We start from the raw sequence: 19565 nt of genomic DNA on the forward strand, positions 1-19565 counted from the left end.
TTAAATTAATGTTCTTTGTCACAAATTGGCCAAGTCTGCTTTTTTTTCCAAAAAGAAAAGCACCATGTGTGCTACTGGGCCAATCTGATATGGGGTTACTAAATTTGATCCTAGACATGTTCTAAGTTGGTTAAATCTCCATTGGGGTATGAAATGTGGCCTTGGCCTGGGCAAAAATCAGCCAGGCTTCTGTTCACCATCCAGTAACCCCAACTGCCGTGTGTGTGAACATTGAGTTCAAACAGGATCAGGTTCAGCTGTGACGACGTATGCGATTGAATGGTCTGCTAATTTTAAAATGGCCACCTGGAGGGGGTGGGGAGGAGGTGGTACTGGATGCGAAAGGGCTGCTGGCAACGTTAGTGTACCTCAGGAGCCTTCACTGCCTTAAAGAGAAAATTGGAGTGGGGGGGCGATGGGGTAATACAAAGCACTCCTTGAGGTACCTTTTCATTTCAACAAACTTATCCATATCAACAAAAGTTAATTTTTTCCTCTCTAACTGAAGCAGCAGCTTATTCCTCACATAATTGTTCTTTTGTGCTTGTCCCCTGGACTGTAGGCAGTGGTGGATGCCAGACACAGGAGGGGCGAACATCCCAGCACTCAATGATCTGTTATCAGTGTGGGGCATGGCTTTCGGTGACGGCTTGTATGAAGGCGATTTCAGCATGGCAAACCATGACAGTAAGTCTCTAACTGTATTTCCTTGAGCTGGTTAACTTTTATGTGCATGATTTTACAAAAGCGATCCAATATGCTATGAGTTGCCAGCAAAATAGTTTTATGGGTAATGTCTTTTGATGGTGAATGAATATGTGTAAATTTTATAAATATTCTTGCCCTCTTGTTTCTCCTTTCCAACCCTATCCGAACAAGATTTTTGTTTTTGCCATTGTATTCTCAGGGAAAGAAACTTTCTAAACTTAGAAAGTTGTGGACATTGATTTGGTGCTGTCTTTGTGGTCACACCAATGTTGGGACACTGAATCACACCTTAATGTTCAGAAATTAGTACTGGTGATGGTGTGTGACCACAAATTCTTGGGCATCATGCACCTTCACCACAGAAGTCCATGGCATCATCTGAGCAGCTTCCATTCAGTTTGGTGCTTGAAATGTTGTCATATATTTCTCTAATGTCTCTATTCTAGTACAAGAGAAGAATTTTTAGTTTCAGTCCACAAACTGCTTTGTGAAATTCACAGTATAGATTACAGAAATATTCTGGAATAAAAGCAAAGTACTTTTGTTTTCCTTTCAGTGTATTATGCTTCAGGGAGCAGTATTGCTAAATTTCCAGAGGATGGACTTGTTCTCGCTCAAACACTAAAGGACCAAGGTAGGAACTATAGTTTATCAACTGTATTTTACTCTTTTCCTGCACTGTTTGAAATGGAGTGTTGGTTATGTTTCTTATTGTTTTTGCACATTACAATGGTGATGGTCAATGGAATACTGATTTCTGGGGATCAAAAAGTATCTAAGCATCTACATCTCCAATATTACCTTTATAAAAGGATGCTAACCTTCTCGTTCGCCTCCACTGCCTACAATGCACAACATTTTCCTAGCCAAAAGGGCAAGCAAATGACCCATTCCCAAGCTCTACCATTGTTGTCCATGAAACTCCTATCACTAGTGAGCAAGAGCAATTTGGGATAATCTTTATTCCCTTTCCTCAAATATGGAAATATTCTGCTCAGTGTCATCCTATCAGATATTCAGTTTCAAGAGCATTTTTTCTTTCACAAGCACGTTCTTAACTTTCCATTTCAAATTTACAAAATATCTGTTAAGAGTGCAATGACTGAAATGAAGAATTAAAATATTTGAGGGTATGATTGCTTGTTAAGAGATGCATATGTTATTTTGATAGTTTAAGTCTGGGGCGTGAAGCTAGTTAGTTATCTATCTTGCAGTATGCAGACGTCATTGTTGCTTTGCACTGAGCCCTCTTCCAGTGCTGAGTGTTACTTTTTGGGATTAAGATCAAGCAAGTTTTTCCAGTTGAGAATTGCATCAGCTTTTTAACATGTTTGAACTCAGTTGTTTTTGGCCTTTGTTCAACTCTTCAGAAAAATTACACAACATATAATTTGAACTATTGTGCATTGCTGCTACAGCCTCCTGAGGACTCGAGACTATTCTGTGTTGCTTCCAAAAATAATCCAACATCAGAGTCTTGTTTTTTCCAATGGGCATGCTCATTATAACTATAACTATTTGTAGAGTCACTGAATATAATTTTGGAAGAAAAGTTCCATGAGCAAATTCATGGCTTGTTCTACAACCAGATGGTTGTTCTTTGTTGATTATTGTATGAAAGATATTTGAAACATCAGATTTAGAAAGTTTTTGACTAGAGTTGAGCTTGGTTAATGCCTCTTGATTGCTCCTGCCAGTAGCTCAATGATGCTGCTTGGTGTATGTTGACCATTACTGAGTGATCTGATGGTTCAGTTGGAAAAGTACTGTGTGGTATGACAATGAGCCATTCAGATTAGGAAGGACCTGGGTCAATACCTGCTATGTTATGTGATCTTAGCTAGTGGGTTGCTCCATTTAGCCTCAATGTTGTGTGTTCCTGTTCCTAATCATTATCCAGCGGCCCTATGCTGGAAATGTATGTGTCTGGTCATTTGAGTGAGGACAGGATCAAGCTTGGTTCTGTTGGCCCCACTGGCTGATTTTGTCTGCCAACAATCACCATCCAGACTGTTACATGAAGAATGGAACTCTGGTGAAGTACTGGCAGACTGCTACAGAAGGAAACAATGGTGGAGATAGAATGAATATTATTTACAGCTAAATGATTTAATGAAGCTCTCTTCATATAGAACATCTTGGGACTCTTTTAAAAAGGTACAGAAGGACACTGATCTGCCTCTGGCTTCCTCCCACTCCTACTCAGAGATGAGTTTTTATGAGGCTTTTGAAGGAGGGGAGAGAAGTGGCAGGGAGAGAGGTAGAAAGAGTGGAATAGAGCGTAGCTATTTGAGAGCATCCACAAAGTCGATGTTGAGGTGATGGTGTGGATTATGGTTTTGGCAGCAGAGCAAGAGAGAGGTACAAATGCATAATATTTGAGGTGGAAAATTGCAATCTTTGCAACTAACCAGATGTGGGGTAAGCAGCTCAGGGTTGAGCAGAACAACCAGGATAAAATACCATCTTGTTCAGCAGGAATGTGGTGGACTTTGAGCCCATCAGAGGCACCAGCTTGATTTCAAGCTCCAAATGGGAGACTTTGCATAAGTGCGGACTCTGGCTGTAGAGTTTTGGATGAACGGAAGAGATTGAGGCAATTTGAGAGCTTGATAACACTCCTGCTTCCAGGTGCCAAACAAACCAGAGATGATGAGATAGAACTGTTACTGTGAAATTTGATTAGCATAAATGATTACGTTCTGCTTATTTTGGTTACCAGGACTGTGCTGTTAATTCTCAAGTGGGATTTTTTAGTAGCACTATAAGAAGGGAGTATCTATGGAGGTAACTTGTCTTAAGCATGTCAAGGGGGAACCTTGTTTTTTCATTGACATTTGAGTAAGACCCACGCCAGCTATTCTGGCACTGAGTTTAACAATGAGTCAGATTAATTTGAAATGAAAGTAACTGCCCTGAAGGCACCACAACGTGTTCTGCCTGAGCTTTGCCAGGAAGTGTAATCAGTAAGTCAATACTGGAGAAATGATGTCCAAAATAAACCAACTGTAAGGCTTGTCACAGTATGGTTTTGTTGTAAATGAATTGGTTCTTTGTTGAGACAATTAATATTTAAAAGTTCAGAAGTTCCTTTTGCTCAGTCGTCTTGTCTGTTATCTCATGTGGTTGGATTACAGGAGGCCCTCAATAAAACATGCATTATTAATGGCTCAATTTGTGAAGTAGAAAGTGTGTGAAAGATCTCTTGCTTGAAATAGCATTGCTTTTGTATGACTCCTAAAGGCTGTCTTTAGAGTGGTGTGCAAATATATAGAGGGGCTGTTCAAAGTGTAAGGAATAGTACTTGCTCTGTATGTAACGATACATACTGGAAGTAAGTTCTCCACTAATGATGAACTTACATTTCTAGGGTTTATAATGTATTAGAATTCTGCACTTTCTCTGATCGCACATCCTCTGCTGTAGATACAGAGGGAGTGCTCTTATCTGTGATTTTCTTACAGGTGAAGAGATTAAAATTGCCACAGAGAAAATTTAAAATGGACAGTTCCCTTAATTTTGAAACTGAATTAATTTACTTCTAATTTCCTGGGTAGTTGTAACTTGGTTCATACTATTGTCACTAACCAGTATTTCTTTTTTATATTAAGTGGAATGTACAAGTTTTGTTCTGCTCATTTTAAAGAATTTGGCACTTCCAAGCCAGCAAATCTCAATCTCTGCCTCATGTCTTACAGGACTAGAAGTTTTAAAACAAGAGACGATTGTAGTTAAAAACGTCCCTATTCTCGGATTGTACCAAACACCATCTGATGGTGGTGGGCGGATTGTCTTGTATGGAGATTCCAATTGCCTGGATGATAGTCACAGGCAAAAAGGTATTTTTTTTTTGTCTGGCTTGTATTGTATTTCTATGTAAGTGCCTCAGAGGTTTAGAAGAAATCTACAGCATTCTACTGTCAAAAATGCAATCAAGTGTATATACTCCTTGAAGTGGTGTCTTTTGAATGCATGCCTGGTAACCACAACTGGTGACCGATTACTAATCTCCTGGCCAGAATGCTGCTGGTTGAGTCCCCGACATCCCTACTTGCTTAAAGCCTGTTTCCATTTGTGTGACTCGTCTGTACCACTGGATGGAAGTGCAGCATACTGGAATAGTCTTCAGACAGAGCTGGCCTTCTGAATATTGTGCGCGGCTTTAACGGTGATGGTCATCTGCTGACCTAAACTGGCCCCACTGTCTGGATAATGTGGTGAGTGGCTGGTAATGGCTAAAGAAAAGTAAAACACTAATTGTTATCTTGTACGCTAATGTTTAATTGTCACTTAGTTAACTTGTAATGATTGCATCAATCCTTCTGTGTAGACATCGCCACGCATTAACTGCGTGCAGTATTCTGGCTATTGACATTCACAACGAGTAAAATAAATGGAACGAAAACTAACGAAACTACCCAACAACTCTAAGATATTGTATATTTTTAAAAAGCACAAAACTATATTTACAGGTTGTATTTAGAATGTTTAGTAACAGCTGAAGTCCTGCTCCTGTTGATATCTGAATGTGTCAGTTAATTACTGTTTTGTAATAATTTGCAGTATTTATTCTATATATAAATCATCTGAATTGCTCAATTACAATCCAAACTGTAATCAGTCCCAGGCAGCTGTTATTCCTGTCTGGATCATTTGAATTTTATGGATATATTGCAAATTTGAATTGAAAAATTCTGACTTCCATCTGTATAATTTTAAGTCCTGCATTTAGCGCACACCGATAGGGTGTTGCATGTCAAAAATCTCCAGGGTGTGGAAAATGTCCATAAGATGTAATCTGAAAGATCACTGGGTCAAAAAATCATTGGCTGAAATCTGCCATTGATAAATCACAAACCATCATCTGTTCAACAAACCTTTGTTAAATGTCTCATTAGCTAAAAACCACAGCACCTTTTTGATAAACAGAACCCTGCATGTTTTCACACACACTTGCATTCACTCAGATGCAATAAAGAAAGGTATGAAAAAGTCACCAATCAACAACCAGCAGCAACCACAATCGGACCCACTGAAATCGCTGAAATAATTTTTCCAGCTTTTTGAATGACTGTTCGTCATCTAACTGACAATTTTATTTTTCCATGCATATAAATAAACACAAAATTAAATAGTTCACAAAAAAGTACCCACAAAATTACCATGTGTTGGAAATTCATCCAATAAGCTTTGCTTTTGGGGGGGGAGGGGGAGATCCAAGGGGATTCAGTTTTGCCTCTTGTCGAGTTTGCCTTGTTCTGAATTTCTGTTGGTGTTGAGTGATTGGAGTACCATCTCCCAGCAGGTTGCAAACCTCATAAAACTTCCCAGAGAATCACTGGCTGCTCTCCTGTGTTTGACTGGATCAAACCTGGGAATATGCCCCATTCAGCATGCTCATTTTTTAAGGCTTGTAATATCTGACTAGTTTAATCATATCCAGTAACTGCTGCAGTCTTCTCCAGTCTGGAAAAGTAGGACATAAAAGATCACAAGTCTAAAAGCAATTTGAAGCATATAGATCTGGGCAATAGAATAGATGAGAGAAAATACAAATAAGAAACTAAAGTAGTTTTGGGACAAATACAAGGGAAAATATTAATTACAAAATTAATCATTTCGCGCATTCAAAGCAGAAGGAAATTGGAAAACAGCAGGAGGCAAAGGTATTGTACATCAGAATATATTGAAGTGAGGAAGAATAACAGTCTGGAAATATACAGAGACCAAATGTTAAGTCTAGGTTAATAGTGATGTAGTCAATTTGAATACAATTTATTGTTGAAGCTTTTAGTGTGAAATTATTTCAGATCATGTTGGATTAATGATTATTAATTGTTGCTATCGGTTGTTGTTTATAAGTGCTAGGAGATGGGGTCAAGACTAACCTCACTGCCAGCCTGATGCCACCCCATTCAACCCACCCTAGCAGCCAGTCAGTAACAATCACATGTCAATAAATCAGATATTAAATATAATTAAATGTAGTGAACACTGCAACTTTACCCAAAATAATATATAGAAATATTTAATTTTTGTGTTTCTAATTTTATTTGTCATTATATAAACTTGTACGTCCTAGATCTAAATCAAATGTTTAAAATGTATATGTCCAAGTTATTTGGTAAAGTATATGTACTTGTATCTGACCGTTAAAGTTCTAAGTGTGGGTGGGGGGGGTGGAGAGAGAGAGAGAGCAAGATGCATACATTTTTTGGTATTGGCTTGCTTTGAAATATGAATCTGAGATATAAAAAATACCCATGTAAATACCTAGCACAAATACTGTTCTGTATATAGATTATACAATGCATGTACGGTGTGTTTACATAGTATAACACTCCTTTCATTATAAAACCACGTGTTCTCTCGCTCACATAATTTATCCATATGCAAAAAAAAAAGGAGGTGCAGTCAGTGAATCTGTTCCGCAAGCTGAGCTCCAGATCACTTGGAGTGCCCCGGGTGCATTACTGAGCTCATCACATCTGTATGTCCCACTAGATGCCTGGATAACAGGTGTTAGGTTACGGGTGGATGGAAAGCACAACAATCTGCTCTGCTCATCAGATACAAATGGTGGCTCTGCTTGGGTCGTAGGTTTGTTACTCCATCTACAAGAGTTTTAAATTTTTTTTTTTGCATTGTATGTATTGCTGCCAACTTTGTATTATCTTGCAGGAGTATTCAATGTTACTATTTATAAAGAGGGATTTTGCTACGAGTTATCGTCCAATGGGAAGCTCTGGTACAAGAGAGTCCCTTTAATGGGCCCTTTCATAGCATTTTATTTTCTTAATGGCTTTTTTGTCACCTGAATACTAGATTTTGGATTTTTTTTTTTTGGTTTAAAGCACTGACCACACATTTTTCCTTTTACCCCAGACTGCTTCTGGTTGCTTGATGCCCTCCTTCAGTACACCTCATATGGGGTGATGCCCCCAAGCCTAAGCCATTCTGAAAATAGGCAGCAACCTCCTTCTGGGACAGAACACCCCCTACCAGAGAGAATGGAAGGTAAGGCTATTGGCTGTTTGTAATGTAGTGACTCAAATAAAGCTCGACTATGGCGATGTTCAGTCATATAGTCTGGTCAGTAATCCATTTGCAAACATGTGATGCCTCCATTATCCGATTGTAGGCTTTACTCAGTGGGATTTGTCTATATATGAAGCTGATCATTTACTGATGCTACTAAATGTAAAACTGAAATGTTCTGAAAGTGAGAAGCTTTAGATTAGGACTTTTGGATTCCCTACAGCATTTATTAACTTATCTTGAAATATTTTCTAAATGTAGAATAAATGCAGTATCTCATCAGTGTCGCAATTATTTTCCATTATTTGTCAACATTACTTAAATGCAAAACTTAATTTTTGATGACTGAATTTTAATTGATGACAAAAACTTTTATTGGTGACAACCTCCTGATGACTGACAATTTCTACCACTGCAATTCACAATTGATGAATTAAAATACAAATAGTTCAACAGAAAATTTATTCCAAGCACAACTTCATGTAAACAAGCTCCATCTCCCCCTGCTGGTTCAGACATAAGTTGCACGTTGTGCCTTTTGAAAAGCTAGAAGACTGAACAGTTTCCTTTAGCAAGTAAAGTGTGTTTCTTTCATTTGTACACATGCATGCGAGTTGGTGCTATTTACTTTTGTATAAGGTTCATAATACAGTGGAGAACCAGGCTGAATACAGAAAGTACAAAGGAGATCTAAAAAAAGTGAATGAGGGGCAAAGAGATGGCATTAGGGATGGGCAATAAATGCCGGCCTTGCCAGCGACGCCCACATCCCATGAATGAATAAAAAAAAATGAGAATAGATTAGCAACTAACAAAAGGGAAACCAAAACTTTTTTTAGGAACATATAAATAGTGGAAGGGTGGGGCTGATTAGGGACAAAAATGGAGATCATCTTGTGGAGGCCGAGGGTATGGCTGAGGTTCTAAATGAATACTTTGCATCTGTCTTCACTAGAGAAGATGATGCTGCCATTGTAGCAGTAAAGGAGGAGGTAGTAGCGATATTGGATAGGATAAAAATAGATAAAGAGGAGGTACTTAAGTTTGGCAGTACTCAAAGTAGAAAAGTCACCTGGCCCAGATGGGATGCATGCTAGGTTACTGAGGGAAGTAAGGGTGGAAATTCTGGCGGCTCTGGCCACAATCTTCCAATCCTCCTTAGACATGGGGACGCTACCAGAGGACAGGAGGATTGCAAATGTTACACCCCCTATTCAAAAAGGGGGAAGAGGGATAAACCCAACAATTACAGGCCAGTCAGCCTAACGGCAGTGGTGGGGAAACTTTGAGACAATAGTCCAGATCAAAATTAATTGGCACTTGGAAAAGTATGGGCTAATAAATGAAAGTTAGCATGGATTTATTAAAGGCAAATCGTGTTTGACTAACTTGATTGAGTCCTTTGATAAAGTAATGGAAGGTGTTGATGAGGGTAGTGTGGTTGATGTTGTGTATATGGACTTACAAGAGGCATTTGATAAAGTACCAAATAATAGACTTGTTCGCAAAATTAAAGCCCATGGGATTAAATGGACAGTGGCAGCACGGATACAAAATTGGCTAAAAGACAGAAAACAGAGTAGTGGTGAACGGTTGTTTTTCAGACTGGAGGGAAGTATGGAGTGGTGTTCCCCAGGGGTCAGTATTAGGACCACTGCTCTTTTTATATATTAATGACCTGGACTTGGGTATACAGGGTATAATTTCAAAGTTTGCAGATGTAGTAAACAACGTGGAGGATAGTAACAGACTTCAGAAGGACATAGACAGACTGGTGAAATGGGCAGACATGTGGCAGATGAAATTTAACGCTATGAAGTGATACATTTTGGTAGGAAGAATGAGGAGAGGCAATATAAACTAAATGGTACAATTTTAAAGAGTCCTGGAGGTATATATACACACAGGGTGGTAGGACAAGTTTTTTTTTCATTCATTCATTCATTCATTCATTCATGGGATTTGGTGTCGCTGGCAGTCAGCATTTTTTGCCCATCTCTAATTGCCCTTGAAAAGGTAGTGGTGAGCTGCAGCCTTGAACTGCTGCAGTCTGTGCAGCGACAGTAGCTGGATTGTACAACTGAATGGTTAGTTTGCTAGGCCATTTCAGAGGGCAGTTAAGAAGCAACCACATTGCTATGGGTCTGGAGTCACATATAGGATGGCAGGTTTCCTTTCCTAAAGGACATTAGTGAACCAGATGGGTTTTTATGACAATCTGGTAGTTTCATGGTCACCATTACTGGTGCTAGCTCTTCATTCCAGATTTTATTTTAATTAACTGAATTTAAATTCCCCAGTTGCCGTGGCAGGATTTGAACTCTCGCCTTTACTAGTCCTGTAACATAACCACTATGCTACAGTACCCATACCTATAAGTTGAGAAAAAGGCTGTTTTTAAAAACAAAAGCATGTGGGATCCTGGGCTATATTAGCAGAGGTATAGATCACAAAAGCAAGCATGGAAGTTATGCTAATCCTTTTAATAATCACTGGTTAGGCCTCAGGTGGAGTATTGTGTTCAATTCTGGGCACCACACTTTAGGAAGGATGTCAAGGCCTTGGAGAGGGTGCAGAAGAGATTTATTAGAATGGTGCCAGGGATGAAAGACTTCAGTTATGTGGAGAGGCTGGGGTGGGTCTCCTTTTAGAACAGAGAAGGTTAAGGGGAGATTTGATAGAGGTGTTCAAAATCAGAAGGCTTTTGACAGAGTAAGTAAGGAGAAACTGTTTCCAATGGCAGAAGACTTGGTAACCAGAGGACACAGATTGGCAAAAGCACCAGAGGTGACATGAGGAAACATTTTTTTATGTAGCGCGTTGTAATGATCTGGAATGCACTACCTGACAGGGTATGGAAACAGATTCAGCAGTAACTTTCAAAAGGGAATTGGATAAAAGCTTGAAAGGAAAAAAATTTACAAGGCTATGGGGAAAGAGCGAGGGAGTAAGGTTAATTGGATAGCTCTTTCAAAGAGCCGGCACAGGCACGACGGGCTAAAGGGCCGCCTCCTGTGCTGTACCATACTATGATAACTTGTATGTTGTTTAAATTATTTTATAGAGGTGAATTTATGAACACTCCATAATATTTAAAGTTTTACCCTAAAGTCCAGGATGTCCTACATAACAGAACGCAATTCTGATTTTTGTTTTATCCAAATTCTTAGGCAACCACCTGTATCGATTTTCGAAGGTTCTTGAACCGCACCTTGCAGATCCCAAGCCGCGTCCTCTGCCAGCATGTCCTCACCTATCCTGGGCCAAACCGCAACCCCTAAACGAGACGGCACCAAGGTTAGTGTATGACAGCAGATATCTACATCTTGGTTCATATCAATCTGTCTTTGTACAAATGATGGTGAGGTGATTCGACAAAACCCTTCAACTTAAAAAAAAAAGTCCCAAGTGAAGCAAGTATTTAAATTGCATTCAGCAGTAACCTTCAGTTCTGTGGTACTTATTTAGAGGAGAGTATCTCGGCAGTTCACAGGGTAGAGAGAAGAAAAATGTAGACATGAAACAGAAGAGAAAGGGAGAATAAAAGTTGGGGAGCAGGTGGGAAAAGTCACAAGGAAAGGTTTTGCAGAGGTTTATGAAAGTAGGAGAGTTGGCAATCGGGGGGATTTGCAGGGTTTCTTCCGGAAGACTGGCATGATGAAAATAACAGGCGTTGATGGTGGAACAAAGGAAGTGGGGAATCATAGAATCATAGAAGTTACAACATGGAAACAGGCCCTTCGGCCCAACATGTCCATGTCGCCCAGTTTATACCACTAAGCTAGTCCCAATTGCCTGCACTTGGCCCATATCCCTCTATACCCATCTTACCCATGTAACTGTCCAAATGCTTTTTAAAAGACAAAATTGTACCCGCCTCTACTACTGCCTCTGGCAGCTCGTTCCAGACACTCACCACCCTTTGAGTGAAAAAATTGCCCCTCTGGACCCTTTTGTATCTCTCCCCTCTCACCTTAAATCTATGTCCCCTCGTTATAGACTCCCCTACCTTTGGGAAAAGATTTTGACTATCGACCTTATCTATGCCCCTCATTATTTTATAGACTTCTATAAGATCACCCCTTAACCTCCTACTCTCCAGGGAAAAAAGTCCCAGTCTGTCTAACCTCTCCCTGTAAGTCAAACCATCAAGTCCCGGTAGCATCCTAGTAAATCTTTTCTGCACTCTTTCTAGTTTAATAATATCCTTTCTATAATAGGGTGACCAGAACTGTACACAGTACTCCAAGTGTGGCCTCACCAATGCCCTGTACAACTTCAACAAGACATCCCAACTCCTGCATTCAATGTTCTGACCAATGAAACCAAGCATGCCGAATGCCTTCTTCACCACCCTATCCACCTGTGACTCCACTTTCAAGCAGCTATGAATCTGTACTCCCAGATCTCTTTGTTCTATAACTCTCCCCAACGCCCTACCATTAACGGAGTAGGTCCTGGCCCGATTCGATCTACCAAAATGCATCACCTCACATTTATCTAAATTAAACTCCATCTGCCATTCATCGGCCCACTGGCCCAATTTATCAAGATCCCGTTGCAATCCTAGATAACCTTCTTCACTGTCCACAATGCCACCAATCTTGGTGTCATCTGCAAACTTACTAACCATGCCTCCTAAATTCTCATCCAAATCATTAATATAAATAACAAATAACAGCGGACCCAGCACCGATCCCTGAGGCACACCGCTGGACACAGGCATCCAGTTTGAAAAACAACCCTCGACAACCACCCTCTGTCTTCTGTCGTCAAGCCAATTTTGTATCCAATTGGCTACCTCACCTTGGATCCCATGAGATTTAACCTTATGTAACAACCTACCATGCGGTACCTTGTCAAATGCTTTGCTGAAGTCCATGTAGACCACGTCTACTGCACAGCCCTCATCTATCTTCTTGGTTACCCCTTCAAAAAACTCAATCAAATTCGTGAGACATGATTTTCCTCTCACAAAACCATGCTGACTGTTCCTAATTAGTCCCTGCCTCTCCAAATGCCTGTAGATCCTGTCCCTCAGAATACCCTCTAACAACTTACCCACTACAGATGTCAGGCTCACTGGTCTGTAGTTCCCAGGCTTTTCCCTGCCGCCCTTCTTAAACAAAGGCACAACATTTGCTACCCTCCAATCTTCAGGCACCTCACCTGTAGCGGTGGATGATTCAAATATCTCTGCTAGGGGACCCGCAATTTCCTCCCTAACCTCCCATAACGTCCTGGGATACATTTCATCAGGTCCCGGAGATTTATCTACCTTGATGCGCGTTAAGACTTCCAGCACCTCCCTCTCTGTAATATGTACACTCCTCAAGACATCACTATTTATTTCCCCAAGTTCCCTAACATCCATGCCTTTCTCAACCGTAAATACCGATGTGAAATATTCATTCAGGATCTCACCCATCTCTTGTGGTTCCGCACATAGATGACCTTGTTGATCCTTAAGAGGCCCTACTCTCTCCCTAGTTACCCTTTTGCCCTTTATGTATTTGTAGAAGCTCTTTGGATTCACCTTTGCCTGATCTGCCAAAGCAGATCAGGCAAAGGTGAATCCAAAGAGCTTCTACAAATACATAAAGGGCAAAAGGGTAACTAGGCATGTGAAAGAAGTGGATCATGTTATGGGAATGTGTAGCTGGGAAATCGGGTATGGTGGGTTGAGTGCATTGCGATATTAGGCTGGGGGTCTTCTGCGGCAAGAAATGTAAGTAGAGTTTAGCAAGGAATGGGAATGTGGGACTTTGTGCTGGAGAGTACACGTGTGGTGTTCTGGATAGGTTGCAGTTTGTGAAGGTGGGGTGGCCAGCAAGAGCAATATTGGACAATTTATGTTGTTAAAATGATGAGGTCAGGAGTAGCGGGGAGGCAGGGATGGTGACAGAAAGAAGTTTTGGTACCAAATCAGATATGATGAAAGAAGCTAAGCTTGGAATTGAGCAGGTCGCCAAGGCTTCCAAACTACAAGTCTATGCCTGAGGTAGCAACTGGGGCTAATGGAGTCCGAGGCAGAGGGACGGAGGTGTTTCTGAGATCCAGAGGTTAGTTTTGGTTTTACCCACCGCTGGAAGAAATTGACTCAATGTCAATAGAGGGTAGTAACAGAGTTGGTATTGATGTTGTGGGCAGAGGGGTAAAGCTGGGTGTCTCCAATCAGGTTTCTATCCGCAGCACCGAAACGGCCTTAACCAAAGTCACAAATGACATCCTCTGTGACTGTGCATTATCCCTTCTCAACCCCTCTACAGCCTTTGACACAGTCGGCTGCACCATCCTCCCAACACCTTTCCTCCGTTGTCCAGCTCAATGTTATTGCCTTTGTTTGGTTCCGCTCTTACCTATCCGATTGTATCCAGAGCATCTTCAACAATGGTTCCCCACATGTTGCCTCCGGAGTCCCCCAAGGATCTATCCTTGGCACCCTCTCTTCCTCATCTCATTAACGGCCTTTGGCATCAATTTCCACGTGTGCTGATGACACCTAGCGTTACCTCTCCACCAACTCTCTTGACCCCCTCCACTGCCTTTTGTTATCAGACTGCTTGTCTGATATTCTGTCGTGGATGAGCGACAATTTACTCCAGTTAAATATTGGTATAATCGATCTACACCACACACTCCTTAACCTCACTGCCGATTCCATCCCCCTCCCCGGCCAATGTTTCTGGTTGAACCAGACATTCCACAGTCTTGGCATCCTATATGACTAGGTGCTGTTTCCAACCCCAAATCATCTCCATCACCAATACAGTTTATTTCCAACTCCATAACATCGTCTGCCTCTGTCCCTGCCTCAGCCCATCTGCTGCTGAAATTCTCATCCATGCCTTTATCACTTATATATATCCTCGTCATCATTTGGTGACATCATCCAAAAGCATATAGTGTGTGTATTTAGCCTAGTGGTTTACCTCATGTCAGAAACTTCAATCGTTATTTTCTAGCTTTGCAAAAGAATTTCCTGACGGCTGGTTTTTCACAACCCCCACCCCACTCCCCCCTCAAAAAAAAAAAAAAGGTTTTTCTTTTCAGGAATTTAAATCTTTGACTTCCACTAAGCAGCAGTTTTCTGCTCTGAATTTTTTGCCCCCCCCCCCCCCTTTCGTCCAGTCCACAAATGCTGATTTCCAACATGTTTTAACTTGGTGATCTAAGTTGCAAATTGTGAACATTGCTTAAAACAGCAGAGCAAAATATCAAGAAGTAAATTAGCTTCTGGTGTAGGTGCAAGTCTATGCCACAAGTAAACACCTTTTTATTGGTCTTTCTCCTCAGTAACCTTTGGAAACACCAGAAGTTGTTGTCCATTGACCTAGACAAAGTGGTTCTGCCGAATTTCAAGCAAAACCGCCCCCAAGTGCGACCCTTATCGCCAGGCGAAAGTGGGGCTTGGGACATTCCTGGAGGTGAGTGTACTGGAGTAGCAGGACCTCTTCTAGAAATCCCTTGAACTCTGGGAAAACGTAAAGGCTGCGGAAATCGATTTTGTAGTAAGCGGTGCAATCGGTTTTCCCGCCAAGCAGCTGCTGAATTGGAAATTGAGCAGAAACCAGGGTGATTTATGTTGGCGACTCCCCCCCCACCCCCCCCCCCCCAGCCCAGATTGTCAAAGACCCTGTATTCCAACGGCTCATTTCACAAGTGAAAGAACGATGGGAATGCGTGCACAAAAAAACTCTATTGTTTATTAGCATTTCTGGGTTAGATTCAGAGTTGTTGAGCCCATTGTGTAATGTGAAACACTGGGTGACCTTTCATGCGATTGATATTGCTTATGTATCTCTTTTAAAGGTCATAACGGGAGACCATTTTTCTCTTGACTCTTTTGATTTCTGAGTGGTATTAAGTAGTTATGGGGTTGGAAGAGGATGAGAGAAACTGAGTAAGCAAAATACTGCTGCAAATCTTCAAAAAAAAATAAACAAACTGACTTCAATGCTCCATTTGTGGATTTTTTTTTAAAGGTGGTATAAATCTCTCAAACTACAGACTTAGTCTGCTGTAAGTGTTTGATGTCTACAGGATAATTGGAAGGCAATCCAAGATGTAAAATTGTGAGAATACCAGATAGTCCATTAGATAAATGGGCGCTATTGTTCTTCAATGATCTGCAGTATAGCAAAACCAAAAAGCCGAAATCATACAACTAATATGATAAGTGCACTTGTTCAGTTTAATGTCTTATTTTTAAAATAATGTTTAATGTTGCTTGGGCCTGGGAGATTAGCTTGTGGCTATAGACTTTGAAAATCTGTACTTTCATATCAAGAAAGGAGAATCCTACAGCAGTAAGTGAAGGAAACTACCAGTATAAAGTTCTCCCATTTGCTCTAATATGCCAGAGTTTTGTTACCTTCACATATGCCCACTTCTAGATGACTAACTGTCCAAATTCCACACTCCATGCTGCATGGATAGCCGTCCAGTAGTTGCTAAAGGTACAAGGAAGATGAAGTGTTGGTGGTAAGTTGGGGTCAAATCTCAGAACCAGCACAGGATATGCCCTTAAGTACCTGGTTCTAGATAACTCTGGATAGAGCTTCATTGGCCCTGGACCAACTCAAACCTTGCAGCCCGCCTGTTCGGTAAGGAGCCAAATTGGGACTGATCACTGTATTCATCTTCATCCAAAGTGCAGGAATTATTAAAGCTAGCTCAACTTTATTGCAGTCTCTTATCCCACTTCAGTTTGTTGATGAACTGAGAATAAGAGGCTATTGGGTCTGTTATCTTATTCTAAGTGCACTGCTATCCTGGATACTGCTCATACCGGTTTATTGAACATTTGCAGCAGTTTCATTGGCTGTAATCGAACTTTTGCTTCTAATGCAATGGTGTTTTCAATTTTGAGAGGGTTTTTTGGGCAGGGAAGAGAAGATACATTATTAGAGATGTAAATCATTTGTCCTTTTTAAGATGGCTCTTCAGCATCAGCAGTGTGTTTCCTATTGGGTTTCCACATAATAAATTCAGAAGATTGTACCTATACATTTAATGCCCCAATCCTCCATTTTGTAATGGAAGGAGCAGGGACTGTTGCATTACTTTTTAGGTCTTGCATGTATGAGTTCACTTACAGACTGGGACGACTTGCTTTATTGGGCTTCTTGATTTAGTCTGTTCATTTAACTCACTAAGTGCCAATCCAAATTTAGTTGTGGTTCCTCTATTTCAGCTCAATGATGAAGGAGGTTGCATACTTGTTGCATTTAATTGCGATTTGTTTTGGGTTTTTTTTAGGTATAATGCCTGGCCGATATAACCAGGATGTGGGACAGACTATTCCAGTCTTTGCTTTCCTCGGTGCTATGGTGGTCCTGGCGTTCTTTGTGGTACAAATGAAGTCTAAGAGCAAGCCAAAGAGACGGAAGCCACGGGTCAAACGCCCTCTACTACTTCAGCAGGTGCACCCACCAAAGACACCCTCGGTGTGATTGGGCCAGTGGGCAATGGCTAATCAAGACACATCCACTAAGGGCAGAGAATTGTGCCGTCAGCTGCTCCAAATGAGCATAGTGTGTTGTAAAAATACCCACTAAAGACACTTGATTAGATCGCTGACATGTTTGACACAGCTACATTTAAAGACATTGTGATTTTAGCTGAGTTGAGAAGACCTTTTTAAGGCAACCATAACTACCCAAAACATTGTGTTTGGTTGCCTTATATTTATATTTCGATGGGAACAGAATTGGTCTAAACAAATCAGCCAGTACAGACATTGGGACCTCTTTCTTCAATTCTTGGTTTTATTTTATTGTCATCATGTAGAACACTCGTTTTGTTACAAGGTCATTTATTGGTGGGAAATGTATTTTGTAACGTGAATCTGCGACCTTGCCATGCTTAAGTAAAGAATGAATTACTGATTCGGATAATGTGGACAGTGGCACCTGGCAAGAATAATGGATTGAGAGGGAACTGCACCAAGGGGCTCTGTGCTTGAATTGACTTATTTTTATAAAATGGAAACTACCATAACTCACTGTAAATATTTAAGATGGCAGTTTGCAACCTATTTTCGCCATTGTCGGTGGAATAAATTTACAGCTCTGCAAGTACACAATGTCTGAAAAGTTGATTATATTCTTGGCCATTCTGATTGCTTTCAAGTTGCACAAAGGGAATTGGACCAAGCATGTCGCACGTTAACACAGGTGTGTGCGCTAGCGTGATAGTTGGGAGTTCAAAAAATCCTTTCGCAAAGTGCATGTGCAGGTTATCCTGGAAGTTTGGTCACTGACCATCTTTTGCTTGTGCGACCAGAGCTTTCTATACTTGTGGAATGAAGATGGGTAACCTTGTGTTGATGCACTTTCTAATGGTGAGCTGTAATTTAATCTCCTGGTTCATGGTGGCATGAGCCATAAGAACAAATGTCCAGTAGCTAGTAGATCCAATATGAGTCGACATCCTGGCCTTCCTACTGTTGACCCTTTTTCAGTGAAAGTCAGAACAGTGCTGGGGATTTGGGGCTGTTTTACCATTTTTTTTTTTTACCTTTTCCCGCAGTGTGAAACTGCTATGATTTCGTTTTCATATTACAAATGTGGTGGAAGCAATAATATTTAGTATGTAGACAGGACTGGGTGAGAGGGAGTCCCTGAATATTGGCAGCAAAAGGGATGGAGGGAAAGGACAGAGTAAGTGAAGATGGCCATGTGGTGCTGAGGTTTCTCTTCCAGGTGAAAACTGGTTCTCTTTGCCCGCTTAACAGGTTCTGTTGTTTGATAACAAAATTGAGAAAAGAATGAAGCTAACACTTCTCATTCCAGTGCCACTCCCTCATTGCTCATGTTGCCTGCAGTTAGCCTTTAAGTCCCTAGCCTCAGTTGCAGTAGTATTGCAGTACTGGCTGTCTTCCACTAGAGGTCACTTTGTGGGCCATGTTGCTGTATTTGCAAGCAGCAGAGACATTCAGTGGCAGAAATCAGGTATGGCAATAGTTTTTAAAAAAAAAGTCAAGTAAAATTAGAATTTTGTTTCTAATTTGAGCTAATTTACCTTGTAAAATCCCTTCGTTCACGTTATCAGTTGTAAAATCCCCAAATATAGTGATGCTACTCAATTTCTGGGAATGCTTTATTACTGTAGCATAGGTTTATTCAGTTGATAACACTTGCCTTTGCTGACCTTGAGGTCATTAAACTTATGACACTGTAAGGGGTCCTCAGCCACTGCCATCTCCCCTCACCTATCTACCTTTGGCTTCATCCCAGCTATTCACACAGTAGTACCCCTCCTTTCTCCAATTTCTGACAACAAAACTTCAATATTGGTCTCAGAAAAAAATTTGATTCCTGGCTTCTTGTCTTGGAGCTGCCATTTCATTCCCACTTCCCAGAGTCTGCTCATCCCTTTAAATCGATGCTGTCCTTTCAAAATAGATTAGTTGCACATCTGCCTAATCCAGAACATTTCGCCCCACCAGGCGTACCTGGCCTGCTGCTGGCAGGACTCATGTCCGTGTCTGGCCCACCATTATAGAAATTAGCTGACCTTGGGATTTCTGTCCTTGGATATCACCAGGCACAATTCCCACCATGACTCACTTTCACCAACGCACATCGGGGACCCTGGAATTTCGGAGCCAGTGGGGTCACCAGCATCTGAAAAGAAAGTAAGTAGATTAATATTTTGGGTAGAGGCTCTACCTTACTTCAGACTGTCCAGCAATGCCTCTATTTTAAAATTGTCATCCTTGTTTTTAAATCCCTCCATGGCCTTGCCCCTCCTTATCTATGTAACCTCCTACAACCCTCTGAGATCTATGTTCCTCCGATTCTGGTCCCTTGCGC

At 41.0% G+C, this 19565-nt stretch overlaps 1 protein-coding gene across 2 annotated transcripts in view; it reads left to right on the top strand.

The window, feature by feature from the left end:
- Positions 1 to 17833, top strand: part of mbtps1 (membrane-bound transcription factor peptidase, site 1) — a 100552-nt gene extending 82719 nt beyond the window's left edge. For both annotated transcript variants that reach the window (XM_067997740.1, XM_067997741.1), the window contains exons 17-23: positions 563 to 687; positions 1265 to 1342; positions 4407 to 4547; positions 7594 to 7725; positions 10917 to 11043; positions 15043 to 15173; positions 17008 to 17833. In XM_067997740.1, the coding sequence (XP_067853841.1) occupies positions 563 to 687; positions 1265 to 1342; positions 4407 to 4547; positions 7594 to 7725; positions 10917 to 11043; positions 15043 to 15173; positions 17008 to 17201 (928 nt within the window). In that variant the 3' untranslated portion in view covers positions 17202 to 17833. The remainder of the gene's footprint in view (positions 1 to 562; positions 688 to 1264; positions 1343 to 4406; positions 4548 to 7593; positions 7726 to 10916; positions 11044 to 15042; positions 15174 to 17007) is intronic.
- Positions 17834 to 19565: the final 1732 nt, after the last annotated feature.

This window comes from Heptranchias perlo, chromosome 16 (genome assembly GCF_035084215.1).
Source record: "Heptranchias perlo isolate sHepPer1 chromosome 16, sHepPer1.hap1, whole genome shotgun sequence".
Lineage (NCBI taxonomy): Eukaryota > Metazoa > Chordata > Chondrichthyes > Hexanchiformes > Hexanchidae > Heptranchias > Heptranchias perlo.